We start from the raw sequence: 15,006 nt of genomic DNA, 5'->3' as shown, positions 1-15,006 counted from the left end.
TCGGCAAACAGAATATTAATATTGGACAACTCTGCAAAAATCTTGTTCTGCGACCAATATTGTTACGGCATGGTCACGGCTATGAAAATGAAACGCAGCTCTTAGAGTAAAATCACTATCACAGTTACAGTAAAATATAGCCAACATTAACATCAACACTCTTACTTTTCCCTGAGAAGCAATATATTCGTACTGGTAATGAGGAAGGAGCATAGGGCTTTTTTGGTCACACATCAGTTTCCATGTACAAAATTCCATATCAGGCGCATAAGCAATGTTCCCGATGAAAAACAGTTTTATACTATTGATATTTTCCCCCCGAACGTAAACACATTCCAGTTCCTCATTAAATCCAACTATAATCCAGTGTACAACTGTTGGGGTGCACCTTCCTATCACCGAGGTAAGAAAATCCCCTTAACTAGTTGGGCTCACTACCAATCAAACTGACAAACCCGCCTTGCATGATGCAAAGCCAGAACTTACTGTCATTTAAAAATTGCCTTGCAGGACAATTATGAATACAAGCACAAAATCAATTCTCTCGGAAAAAATGCGTACATCATTCAATGTAAAAACTTTTATTATAATTAACCTTCACAATAAACACTACAATCTACTACACTTACACAGAAGTTGTCCCAAATTGATATTAAAGAATGGAAGATATAAAACAGAGTTCAACTTGTATCCTTCTTTTTGTAAATAAAAATGATGAAACTAGTGCAAAGACATGACTGACAAAACGTCCATGTTTACCAGCTACCGGTTAATACCTGAGTAATTGCACACACACACAGCTTGCATTAACTCCTTAAGAGTAAGCCAACGCTAACTGCACTGCTCCCTTGACTAACACTATCCTAAATCCCCTTTAGCATTGTTTGCTAATGGCGTAGTTTATTTATTTCTTGTTATGACTCACCAGCTTCGGCGAGCTTTCACACGACGTATTTTGTTGAACGGGTCCTCCTTAGCACACAACTATGAACTAGCTACACCGTAGAACCTTACTTTACATTCTGCAGTGAAAAATAACTGTTTTATCAACATTTCCGTCAGCTTTTGTATCGTTTGTCGTTGTCTCTCCACAACCCTGAGCTCTCTCGCACTCGCGAGCCTCGCACACAGGCGTCATCTGATTGGCTAATTCTCGAATTCAAAGTAGCTTTATTGGCAACAATGTTGCGTTCGAATGTATTCTTCCTTATTGCCAAAGATAAGTTACAGATTGTTGACATTGAGTTTCACCCTCGAAAAACAAAATATATACTTACAAGATAATGAAATTCAATAGATTTTTTTCAATAGATCATTTAAGATAATAAACTTGTTTTAATTGAATAGTTTTTTCTCTCTTGCCAATAAGAATGCCAAAAAGGGAAAGCGGTTTTTGACCAGTGAAATGCTTTAAATATGTAATATAAGTATGTAATGTATGTAAATAATTCATAAATTAAAAAAAAGTCTTTATCAAGAATAATAAATGATGATGCAGACCATCTTATAAGAAGTATGCCCCATTTGTTCCAGCAGTAATTGCCTTCTCCTTTAACAAATCCAAGTGCTCGCTCTCAAAGACGGATCCCTTTGCACCATTAGCGGTTTTCGTTCGTTATCCATATTCATATCAAACTTTACTCTGGGAGTGGTTGTTCTTTTAACAGTGCATTTTTTTCTGGGTCTTGAATTTTTCTTTGGCATTTCACAAAAAACTAACTCATCAGTTAATGATATTTATATCGACTAAGTAGGACCATGGAGAGATTAATTTGTGCCTGCCATAGGACTGACAGCTACAGGCTGTGACGTCAACTGCAGGAGCTCAATGTACTTCTACATTGGCATAAATCGTGTATTGCAGAACCGTCAAACATGAATGCAATTCCAAAGAGACAGGGTTAGTTTAAACCACAACGTCTCTCTTTTCCCTCCGCCTTTTTGCTCCCTTTTCTCCATCTCCTCGCCCCAGAGGAGCCAAACTGCCCCAGTGTTATGAAAAAAGTTTGAACTTGCTCTCAATGTGGCATTTCCTTGGCCAGAAAGTGTGCAGGTAGCAGAAACCAAGCCAGTCTTGGCACTAGTCTCGCCTGCTCCCTCACACATCATTTGCGCTCTTTGGAAAATGCTATCACTGTGGGTAGATTACTTGCTTACTTCATTTACTGCCATGTGGGGCTCCGGGGAACTGATAGCCTTTCGGAGGGGTCGGATGCTGAAACACACATCATCAGCACTGATACAATGTGATTATGACCTGAATCATTGCCAACCAGGGAGGCAGGAGGCTCAGTGGCGCAGATTGACCATGAGGGGGGGTAATCAGTCTGGTCTCGGAGAAGCTTTTAACTCATATAATCACTCCCTCACCTTTGAAAAAAAGATCCCCAATCTGTTCACACACTCAAACAGCCATGGCAATGTTCAGGGAGAAGGACTACAAATTGAAGGAGGACAGACAGAGGTATGATAGAGAAGAGCTGGAGCATGGAGTTGGCAGGGACTTTCCAAAATGCTCTCACTCAATGTTCTGACAACAATATTTTCTCTGCCCGGGCCTAATGGGCTTGTAATGAGGACTGTAATATAAGCAGTATAGCCTAGCGTAACCTGTAAACCTTAATTAAGTCAGACAGACACCTTAAAGGGAGCCAGCGCCTGTGCTCAGTCACCATCTCATGATCCTGAAGCTGACTACACTCTTCCATCACTCCTTCATCAATCACTCCATCCTTCATCTCTGCTACATCCAGCTCCAAATCCTCCTCCATTTCCCCTTTTACTACCCCTCCTGTCATTCCCTCACCTTGAGCAATGTCCGGGGGAGGATGAACGTCGCAAGGCGCTGAGGAGCATCGATGTCCATCATGAGGGGCAAGAAATAGTCCCCGGACCCTCCCTCGTATCCTCTTTGACCCCTGAGTAGGAGACCTCAACCATTGATTTGTTGCTATACTCGCTCACATAGACTGCACTGGCCCCCGAGCAGCAGTCAAACGGATCCATAGGCAGCACGTCCCAAAGGACTGCCTGTGTGCTGGTGCGAAAGTGTGCATTTGCAGAACACATGCATGCGCGTGATGCGGTGCGGCGTGCATTGCCTAATGAGTGTGACGAATGCAATAAAATTCTTCCTGAGAGGCCCTGTGTATTGTTTCAGGATCATAACTGGGGCAAAGAAGCCATCGTAACAATGGAGAGAGATAGACTTTTGCACTCACAATTTGAGGTTAATTATCTCAGGGCACAAGTGGCTCCTCATATATAATCCAAATGTAGAGTATTTCTCTCACAAGCTGACACGGGGCGTGGGTGATGCTGTATTAGGAAGGCTGACAACAGTAATACAGTTCCAACTAGCTCCTGACAAAGTTCCTGAGATCATGCCTCTTGGCGGTGGGTGCAGTTTCCAGAGGTGACATGATAGATTGCAACTGACCGCCTATTCCCAAGTTGGCCAGAACTCTTTCAATATGTGGTTCTGTATAACAGTTAAGATACGGCGTTTGGCATCCTCCACCGTACTGTAGTCTTTAAAGTTATCCTTGGCTTGTGTGGACTGTCTGTGCACTTCATCCCTCTTCTGCTATTAAAGCCGGGGCCCGATCATTAAATACATCTAGTGGCCCGCATCCCTGATGAGCAAGCTAATTGACACCGTTAATGGATGGAGTTTCACAGAGCTGTAAATAATGTGTAGGTTCACACTTACTGCCTCCTGCCGTGTTACTTCTGGGAGGGCAACAGGAGTTTACCTGCCAAGTCCCGTCTCAGCTGCCCGTCGTCCCAGCCTCCCTCCCCCAGCCAAGTCTGCTCCGGCCAGGGGATTTATACAGAAATCAATATAAGGTTCCCCCCACTCCCACCAGTCAAAGACAGAAAACTGCATTTCCTCTTTTTCATGTACTGTAACAACCTCTTGGAGAAACAAACAAGACCAGGCAAAAGGAAATAATAAAATCACTTTCACTTGGCTCACGCCCATTGCCTGCCGCTCTATATAGTACAACACAGCGCACCATGCTTCATTTAATGTACCCGATTGACATATTTGATGCAATAGAGTGCTGCAGAAATGACTTTGACATTTTTGCACTTCGGAGTTTTCAGTTAGATGCCTGAAATGAGGCCTTCGGTTAACACAAGCTGTAACGTTTTGCTCTACTATATCAAATATATGCAATTTTTACTTCTGCTGATGGCATTCACATGTCAAACATCATAAAACTGGTGTTCATTTGTGAAGATTATGATGCTGAGCAGAACATATAAGTATCATAAACTTGTGTTTGCCACAGAGATAATCCCATTGGCTTTTTGTGGAGGGAACCAGTGGGGTGTTAACTTCCGGGGGTTTGGCCTACAAAAATACGTCCTCCCTGCAGCACTCTATGCTAACGATGCTTGTCCTCTTTTGAAAGGTGAAAGGCATATAAACCTTTGAGACGGATCAATTGATCATAGCGAAGCCACAATCACGGCTGACTGGCAGCTGCAAACTGACTGCGGACTAAGAGACGGATCAGGTTTTCAGTCACTTTGATTTTACAAATTGAAAGATACCTTTAAAGACAGCGCTTCAAAGGCCCAGAGGTGCTCGGATGGAGTGATTGAAAGAGGAATGAGTAAGAAAGACGTGAGGAGGAAAAAACACACAACCCACAATACCACACACACACACACACACACACACACACACACACACAGATTATTCTTTGTTATGCTGCTAAACACAGACCACCTTGAATGAAACATTACTTGCACACGTCTTTATACGCAAAATTATAATGAGTCCCCTGCCTCTTGTAGATGTTCTTTCTATTCAATGAATGTACCGAATGGAGCACAGCATGAAAATAAGACTTTGTGTACTTGTCTCAGCTTTCTTTCTTTCTGCCTTTGTCTCAAGACACTAATTGACACTAATGGTCTGACTAATAAGCAGGCATCAGGGTGATAATTGCATTGACGTATATTTCCTAGCAACCAAATTCAGCCTGAAGGGTTCCATAAATCTATCTTCTTTCTATCCATCCATCCATCCATCCATTCATCCATCTATAGCTCAGAAGAATGGCAAAGAAAGAGCTCTGAAGTGAACCCAAAGAGCAGATGAAACAGATATGAGAGCCCATCAGCCATTAATTAATTTGAGTAGTCTTTTTTAATTAAGCCAGATCCACCGTTGAATGGGGAACCACAGAACGGGTGCCATGTTGGAACTCGTATAAACTCTGCACACACTGCTTATTCAACCAAATTGTAACATTTGATGATCAAAAACGAAACACAAATTCCAACTTTCATCTGTGTTTTCTGCACGGTTTGGCACACAAGTTGCTTGTATCACACACACAAAAAATAAATAAAGAAAAGTGGATGCGATACATCTCCGGTACAAAGCCCCGGACCAGTTTGTGTCTCTGGCGATAAAGCACAGAGACTGTTAGCTACAGCGGGGCTGCTACAGCGGGGAAAGATAGATGGAAGGAGTGAGGGGAGAGATGGCTGCGTGATGGAAGGGACGGGGGCGTGAGGAGAGAAAGGACAGGGGGGGGGGGAGACGCTGGAAATGATGGGGACATGCAGTCGCCCACAGATGCTCCTTATGTCTCTCCCTCATTCTCTCCCTCCTTTTGAGCACAGTGTGGGAGAGCGGCCTTTTGGGGGAGGCTGGCAGGCAATCAGTGATGTCATGCCAGCAGTGCAGTGATGGCAGCTTAACCTATTTTCGGAAATACCACAGAATTTCTATTTATAACCGTGCTGAGCAGCATGTATCTTCACACATCCCTCACGGACCTGAGCATTCATAGACACTTTCCAATCTCAAATGTGTCTTCATCACAAATTGGGGATTGCTTAATATCTGTAGGAAAAAGCTCTTGCTGCTGATCATGCTGTTTATCATAATTACTAGTTTGGGAGGTATTTCCTATGTTGTCAACTTTAGCATCATTTAGTTTGTTGTTACAGCTGATATGAGCATTTCTATTGTTGCTTACATTGGTAATGTAGGAATAATAATAGCCATTAAATAGTAAATAGCCTCTAAGACACGGTAGAAGTCGTAGTTTTTGCAGTTGCAGCAGCGATAGTAATATTGGAATAAGTATTACATTTGTCACTGGAGGGATTTTCCCAAAATGTTCAAGTGATTTTTTTTATTTTTTATAAATCTGCCACACTTGGCCTCTGCACCTCCTCCATCCCTCTTGCCCTCCGGTGTCCAAGCGGCTCTCTCAATCTGACAGAGGGATCCTCCATGTCCCGAGCCGAGCCATCACTCTACTCTCCCGCAGCCTTGGGATAAAAGCAGCTATTTGTTTCTGCATCTCTGACAAACACTTCATCTTCCCTCCCCCCTCCACTTATCCATCTGTCTATTCATCCATTGTTCTGCACCCATGTGTCTGTCTGTCATTTGCCTTGTGGGGCCTGCCGTATACATGGGCCGTCCTTCCCTGTCCAATTCGGTCGAGTGACGGTGCTAAGTCACATCCACGTGTATGACATTTATGCATTGTATATTCACACCAGCAACAAGGGCTCAACCATTTGGCAATCGGAGAGATGTGACAGCTTGACTAATCTGTGATTGTTTTTTTGGCCAAAACATGGGGGTTAGCGAGCCCTCCAAGGGCACAGTACTATAAAGGCAAGACAAATAACTTATTATTTTCCAGGCTTGTACAAGGCTTTATCGCATGAGTTCTCCTGAACCATTCCAAAATGGAGAGGGATTATCACAAAACATTGCATTAAAATCTCCTCTCTCCCCTCTCCCTTGTTATTTCATTTTCCATCTAAAATGAATCTGTGCCCAGCCAGGCTCAAACACAACATTAAAGAGCTCATGCTATTTTAACAGAAACTGCCAACCCCCTCCTCTCATGCCCCCCTCTGTGCATTTATACCCCCCCTCATAAGAGTACACTCTGCTCTGTAGGCAACGGCACTCTCTGCTAAGCTACCCATACAAAATAGATAGGCTTCCATCCCTCTATTTAGACTAAGGAAATAGCTGTGACCTTTGTGCATGAACAGGAAGGCGCTACGCCTTCACCGACTCTACCTTTAGAAGAGAAATGTGACCAAAAATAATTCAACCCCAAATCCTCACTTTATAATTTGAAATGGCTGTTGGCACCGCCACAAAGGACTGAATGAAGTTCCCCTACTATTTATATAAATTCAAATGTACTTTTCTTGCTAAATCGAATATATTAATAATATTTCTAGACTAAATGTTTAATAGAAAGCACTCCATTCTAAAACATCATTGGTCTTTTTTAAAAGACTTTTGCAACACATTTACAACATTATTATATCGCAGAAACAATCATATCATTTGAGTTTTTATCAATAAACTCTAAGAAGCACATTTACTTCCAGGTAGCCAAGCAATGAAACACCTTTTAAAGGATCTCTAACCCTGAACACCAGTGCCATTATAGTCACACCTCCAAACATGACACTGTCCACAATCTAAAACAAACTGGCACAGAGCTTCATTCAATCCATTTAATGACATACAGAGGTAGTGTATGGTTTCATAAACCAGTGTCTTAGTGATGGAATCGGTTCATGTTTTCCCTTAGATCTCACAGTACATCTGCTCATATATCTATCCCTGCTCCAGGCACCTATTAAGAGCAAACATATTCCAGAAAGGTCACGGAATGACGGCACTTCCAACATACTGAAAGCGTAATGTACTGCGAGCCATAATGAATGTTGCATTGGTGCAGGAAATCAATCCGTTTGAAAGGCTCTCTCGGGCGGGGATTAAGGGGAAAGGAGCGGAGACAGAATAAAAGACAGGTGAGTCGTGTGGACACTAACCTCCAGCGGAGCGCGGCCTTGTCGGCGTCTGAGATTGGCAATCTCTTTGGAAAACCAACAGAAAAGTGGAGCAGAGAGAGGGAGGCAGCGCTCCTCATCCTGAAGTCAAGGCCCATAAGCGCCTGTCAGTACCCGTTGAGCTGCTGCATCTTTTATGAGGAAAGCCTTGTTGCTTATTACAATATTTACAGACGTTTAAAGATTGCAAGCGTTGTTACTGCATTAGCTTGGCTCGGTGGCCTGCGCTCACTGGCCCTCGCAGAAGATTTTATTCCAGATTTGTTAAATCGAATCGCTGCACACGACTGCAAAGGAGAGCGAGACTTGTTTTTCCTGTTCGCATATGGAATCAAATCCTTCTTAAAACCTTTATGAAGCCGTTTAATGTCATAAGCAACGATACACCGGTCACACTGGCAAAAAGCCTGTATGCTCCACTGATGTCTGTTAAATCAGTAATATCATCACAGAGTGTTGTGTACGTACCGTCCATGTCACTTCTACAGCTCTGTTTATAGTCTGTAAGTGAATTTATACCATCTGTTTCCCCAGGGGGGATGCTGTCCTACAGCAGTGCCGTGATCTTTGACACTTTCCATAAGGCACACACAATATGGAGACGTGTGGATGCACTCTCACTTCCATCATGTCAAAGCAGAGAGAGAGAGAGAGAGAGAGAGAGAGAGAGAGAGAGAGAGAGAGAGGCTTCAACAGACCAGAGCTCAGTTTAATCAATGCTGCCGCCTTTCAGGTATCATTTCATATATGAAAACTGCAGTCTCATATTACAGCAACGGCATATCATTTTGGTTTGATGCATATGCTATATTCCGACTATTCCTGTTTCCTTAATTTTCTCTTTTTTTTTATTGGGAGGGCAAACCACAGAGGGACGCTATCCATCAGACTAGCTCAGAGGCAGGAAAAAAAATACAAACTCGAATAAATATTTCATTAGATTATTCTGTGATTTAATGTGCTTCTGCTTGGCTGAGGGTCTACGGCAATATCTTCTGTCCATTTATAAACGCATTAACACAATGACACCCGAGACTAGCTTGATATTGATACCCGCGCTGAGTTGGCCGGCAGATTGAAGCAGCGTTAGGATTGTTTCGTCTGTCTGTCTGCTGTGCTGAAACACACCTGCAGTCGTTCTCTGTCATCTGAGCTCACGTTACTTAACCGCACGAGGGAAGATTAGTTAACCAAACTCATCGGATAAAATCTGTCCGGACAAACGGAGCTAATTCAACAGAAATCTACACTGAAACCGATACAGCATGGAGGGCTTTTCATGTATACATCCACTTATGCAAAGCAAGACTGTCAATTTCAACACGAAGATGGACGGGAAACAGCAAACTGAACACATGAATAAACTAAGACTACAGATTAAAGCCTTGGTTCATATGTATTTGCATAAACATGCCTTCTGCATGTGCTATAAGTGGAAGCCAATTAGAGTCAAAGGGAGAAGTTTTCACAGTCTGTGATAAATTCAACATCAGGAAATCCTCCACCTATTAATACCAATTGGGCGACAATAATTGGCAGGCCATCGACAGCGTGGGCAGAATTAATCATTTGAAGAGGCAGACTAGACTGAATTTTTAATTGGCAGAGGCAGCCACTGTTTAGGGAGGCAACCAGCTGATCACCCGAGAGACTGCTGCTTCAGACAATGCACATTTGCTAATCCTCTTGAGTCAAGTTATTATGACCATGCATTATTATCACGCTTTACAAACTAATTCCATGTTTTCCCTCATGGATTACCAAGGGGGGAAAATAGTTGCAAAAGAAAAGAGGAAATAATAAACACACAAAGCTCAATGTGGATGACATGGAAATCAAAATGACAGATGGGTGCAGTGACTACAAATGCACGACACTTAGAATGAAGAAAATAATGTGTTTGTGTTTGTGTGTGTGTGTGTGTGTGTGTGTTTATCCCTCTGTCCATCAATGTATTTGTCTGTCTGAATGTGCCTATTTGAGGGTGCCATTACAGTTTACTCATAATCCTTTTCTGCTTATTAACATGATTAACTATAAAATCACTTCATCAGAGATCACTGACACATTAGGGTTTGATTATGTATTGTTAATGGTGTGGCCTGGAGTCATTACATTTCAAACCATTTGACTGAACGGCATTTGTTGTTTGTTGTATTTGTTGTAAGTTATTGTATAAAGGTAAAAAAAAAATCACTTTGAGAAGAACATTTAGGATTAAGTTTGTATAATACTTGTACTCAGATCAGAGAGATTACCTCATCGATCTACATGTAAACATGCTAACATTTGGGATTTTTCGGTTTTAATTTAACTGAATAAACAAAAGTCCTGATTGACACACAGTAGAATCAAAGTTCACAGGATTGTTTTCACACTATTATATATACTTTGTTCCACAGCTCTTTGCAATTTGAGTTTTGCATTTCATACTAACAGGCGACCTGAAAAAGAGATTGTTTCACTGAAAACAAACATTTCTCATTTAAATTTCATACAAAGATTTGTTTTCAGTTTGTTTAACTTTACCACCAGAGCATGAATGATGTAATGTAGATGTATGATCATATTAATTTGTGATAGTTATTATAATACTATGGTGACAAAAAAACATCTAGGTGAGCAAATAAATCACTGTATTTATGCTAAGCTACTACTAAAAATAAACCACTGGATTTATTCCACAGCTGTAATTGTGTCAGATATTTCACTTGGATTATACAAAGATCTATCAAAGCTCAGTTTTCTATCAATGGAAATACATCGAAGAGCCTAAATTGTCTTTTCCCTGCCACCACGATCAGACGACAATCACTTAAGAGCTAAATGCTGCAATCATTATGCAACACAGGGCAATGTTATTTTGAAGACGTATGCACACACATGCACACGCAAACACGCTCCGAGGAATGCCAAATGAGTGCTGCACTGAAGACATTGTCCTCCCTTCTACACACCAACAATATCAGCTCAAGAGATGTGGCTTCATGAAATGTGTGGCTAACAGCAGCTACAATAATCGAATGGAACAGTACATCCAGTGTGAACCCTCACATCCTGTGAGGGTTTTGATCCAAATATGATCGCAGAGCAGATATTTTAGATCACCAGCTAATTGCATATTTTTTCCATTCCCTTCTATTACTTGTAATATCACTCATCATAATCTTATCTAAAGTTATTTGTGTGTTGCAATCCCGTGTCTTCTAAAGTCAATCCCAGAATGTCAATCATATGTTGAAGTCTGTCTTTGATCGGGCCTCGATGGAAGGGCTTTGTGACAGTTATGGACAAACCTTTGCAATGGTTGCGAATTTCATATCTTTTGAGGGTGATTTTATATGTCATAGGGGCCATTGTTTGCAATGTTTGCAAATGGCATTTACATTAGTGTCACAGATTGTTGTTTGTCTTTATTTTTTCAAATGTCACCGCAATAAAAAGCTTATCTCCATTACTAACATCCCTCACATATCAACATCCGCTCTGCAGGAGTGCTAGATGGGGAATACAATGGGGAGGAATTGAATTGAGAAAGACTTTTTTTTTTTTTTTTTTTTTTTACCAATAATGTGACAAAATGAAAGTTGTGTTTTTGGTCTGCGACATCTATTTGGGCAGATTTAGAAACACGGAGGTGAAAGCACACTTTAAACCGTAGACGTCATGCAGATGGACAATGTTGTCCAAAGGACAGTCTTTCTGGTTCTTCTCTCTTTGAATTATGATTCAAATGTTAAAATTATGATGACAATGAAAACAATAATTATGGCACTGCTGGTCACAGTCATTATTATCATGGAGGCGTAAATGTCACTGTGATGGTTTCAACCACTAAAGTTTATGGTTATTGTCCAACCTGGCTGTTTGCTAATGTATTCAGAAAATCAAAGTTGGTTGAAAGTGGTGACGATTACGGTGATGGTGATGATGATGACGATGACGTCTACACTGCGTGGATCGACTGCGTGACGTATTGCGAAATGGTTCTCCCGCACCCAGACAGTGATCTAGCCTACACCTTTGATAACCAACTTCATTATGGAAGGAGGAAGTTTCCACTGTGTGTGTGTGTGTGTGTGTGTGTGTGTGTGCCGACTGGATCTACACCCTCCACCTCCCGTTTCAGCGCGAGCAGCGCCGCGTCGCTCCCCAAACTCTCCGCGCCGACGTCCGTCATCTTGCGTCAGCTCTTGCGCCCCTTTTTGGAAGACGTTCGGTGGCACTTGAACTGATTTCGCTGTGTGTCGAGTTTGCACCCAACGCAGCCCCATTCGCACATGGGGAGACGTTAAAGAAAAGCCGATGGGATGAATAAATGATGGCGTCCCTCCGCAAAAAAAAAAAAGATGGGACTGGCATGGGAAGGCTCTTTAAAAATGCATCCTTTCCAAGCGCCTCTGCCCCACTTAAAGAGCGTGTTGAGAAAATAGCAATACAGAACATGACACACACACATACACACACACATACAGTTTATCACCCCATCATATCATTCATGACACTTCAAGCGCTACTTATAATTGTAAAAAAAAATTGCTTGTCCAGAAAATGGGGATTTATCAAAATACAAATACAAATGCTCTAAAAAATATTAGATAAGAACAACTTTATAAGCTATTATAACTGGAACAAATAAACACACCTCAAGAATGTTAGATGAGAATATGCGAGCAATGATGCACATGATGAATTTTAGACCAATATCAGATGTGGATTAAGATTGATCAAATGTCAAAAATGTCAAAAATTTAAAAAGTGACAAACACCCGTATTTTTTCGCGTCACTATTTCAACACAAATTAATTCAAAAGGTACAGGAAATAATAAGCAATTCGGCAGCTTTATATGGGCCTTGCAGCCATTTGAGGGGCGACACGTTACCTTTGTGCATGCCGGTGTATCGGTCCTTGAGAACTGTCAGTTCGTGGATTTTCCCAAACTGTTCAAACAGGGGTTTCAGGTCTTTTTCCTCCAAGTTCCGCGGTATCTGCCCGATAAACAGCTTAATGGCATCTTGGTCTTTCATGTTGCCGCTCTCCGGATGAATTGAAATGGGTTCTGACCCGTTCATGGGTTTCGGAAATGTGAGCTGAGGATACTGGTACTGATGTGGGATAAGTAGTAGTGGTTGTTGGGTCGGTGGCGCCCCCGGTCCGGTGTAAACCAAGCTGGAGTAAGCGGGCTGGGGCTGCTGTGGATGGTGCTGCCTTCTTGTTTCAGTCTGAGTGAATCTGGCCATTCTGAGCTGGGAGCAGAGTGGATAATAATGACAACACACACACACACACACACACACACACACACACACACACACACACACACGCTGGGAGAGCAAGCACTCAGCTGGAAACCAGGCTGACTTTCTATCCGACACACAACACACACGCACACACAGTACAAGGCAGGCGGAGGGAGGGGGGGTGATAGTGCCGGAATAAGCGCGCACAAGAGCGATATTAGACGCTCTGGAGTGACACCCAGCGGCCATAAGAGAGGCAGCAAGGTTTGTTTGTAATGTGGACTCTGACCAGGTTTTTTTTTTTTTTTTTTTAAATGACTGAGCATGTTTGTTTGTAAAACACTTTCCATCTAAACAGTGGTGGAAGAAGACCTACTGCAAAAACCTTTGTTTTACACCTTTATACTTTAACTTTAACTAAAATATCCCTTAGGCCTTTTCCTCAGCAGACAGTTTGACTTGTCGTAGCAGGAGGAGCACAGGTGTTACTAATAACATTAACGATGGCTCCTTTCTATTTGAGTGTCCCAGTTAGACCACCACAGCCATCATTAAGTTCATTATTTACACCTGTGCATTGTTAAATGTCTTTCACGACAAGGCCTGGTAGTACAACTAAAAGCTCTTCATTAAATGTTTTACTGGAATTTAATTAAACAAGTGTTGGCAGTCATGTGACCATATACTGCACTCTTTCAGAAATGATTGATGTTTTTAATGTGAACGCAGTATTTCAATGTAAGTTGCATGGGTCGTGCTGAGTCTGACAATTAAGTAAAGTAAAATGCTGACATATAGTGAAGTGCAATCTGCGAAGTTGCTGCAGCGGTTGGATGAAGTTTAATTGAAACTTTGTAGATAAATCAAGTGAAATGGTGCTATGTTTCCGTCGGGAATGTGGTGGAGCAAAGTGAAAAGCCTCACAAAGTTAAAAGTCCCAAGTTGTAATTCATCAGTTCACAAGTGTTAATGATAAAAAGCTGGCATCAAGATGTCAAAATCCAACTCTAAGTGTTTAAAATACGGAGGATTAGTTGCACAGAAATCAGGCAACTGCTCCATTATCTTTAAAGAGGCTTTACAGCAACAAAAGTTGGATACTTCTTGAAAATCCCAAATCAGAAATTGTATATTACAATCTGAAAATGATACTTTTCTTGCATCATAGGGCTTCATACTCAATGTAGCTGTATGGGAAAACAAGAGTGAACAATGAAGGCTCTTTGCTCCCTCTCTTGGGGTTTTCTATAGCTCTCTTGCCAATATCTTGTCTAACAAGTGTGCATGCATTCCAAAGCTTTAAAGAGCAAAACAATATTGTGTTAAAGTTGTCTTACATAAAAGACACTCAGTTTGGACTTAAAGAACTGTTTGCTGAATCATTTTTTTCTATATTTAACTCTTGAGGTTTCACCATACAAATACAGTATAAGACAAATACAGTATGAATATCTACTAAGGTGATCATGTATGTTGTACAGTAAATGCTGCTGCAAGCAACAAGTGCACTATCTTTCTAAGTGAATGGTATCTGCAATCTGTCATTAGATTGAGTCAAGGGACCAGCAAACATTAACCACAATTAGCAGACTTACTGTAAGTACTTTTCAAATAGCAAGCAGGCTAATCCCCCAAGAGAGGTGTTATTTGCATCATTTGCCTTCTCTTTGCAGACACTGTCAACAGCACTCAGATCCAAATCCATCATTAAAACAAAATCATCAATTAACCGAAAGAAGAACAACACAGACAAAACTGATACGCAACAGGGACAATAGTTTGGTTTACAATTTAGCCACAAACCACCCTTTAACTTAAAAACATCCGCTGGACAGATTTCTAATTACAGCCTATTTAACAGTGGATTAAATAAAGTGATATATACTGTCTGTGACAGCAGG

General features: G+C 41.5%; 1 protein-coding gene across 9 annotated transcripts in view; it reads right to left on the bottom strand.

Moving 5' to 3' along the window:
• The window catches only part of celf5a (cugbp, Elav-like family member 5a), a 184,835-nt gene extending 171,577 nt beyond the window's left edge, over window positions 1–13,258 (bottom strand). For 6 of the 9 annotated variants that reach the window (XM_031863879.1, XM_031863882.1, XM_031863883.1 and 3 more), the window contains exon 1: window positions 12,748–13,257. In XM_031863879.1, the coding sequence (XP_031719739.1) occupies window positions 12,748–13,105 (358 nt within the window). In that variant the 5' untranslated portion in view covers window positions 13,106–13,257. Of the gene's footprint in view, window positions 1–12,747 lie in introns of all 9 variants that reach the window. The other 3 variants (XM_031863880.1, XM_031863881.1, XM_031863886.1) reach the window with 2 other exon arrangements.
• Window positions 13,259–15,006: the final 1,748 nt, after the last annotated feature.

The sequence above is a fragment of the Anarrhichthys ocellatus genome, unplaced genomic scaffold (assembly GCF_004355925.1).
Source record: "Anarrhichthys ocellatus isolate YVR2014 unplaced genomic scaffold, GSC_Weel_1.0 scaffold30, whole genome shotgun sequence".
In the NCBI taxonomy this organism is placed as follows: domain Eukaryota; kingdom Metazoa; phylum Chordata; class Actinopteri; order Perciformes; family Anarhichadidae; genus Anarrhichthys; species Anarrhichthys ocellatus.
The sequence above is the reverse complement of the archived record's forward strand: the minus strand, read 5'-3'. Positions and strand labels throughout refer to the sequence as shown.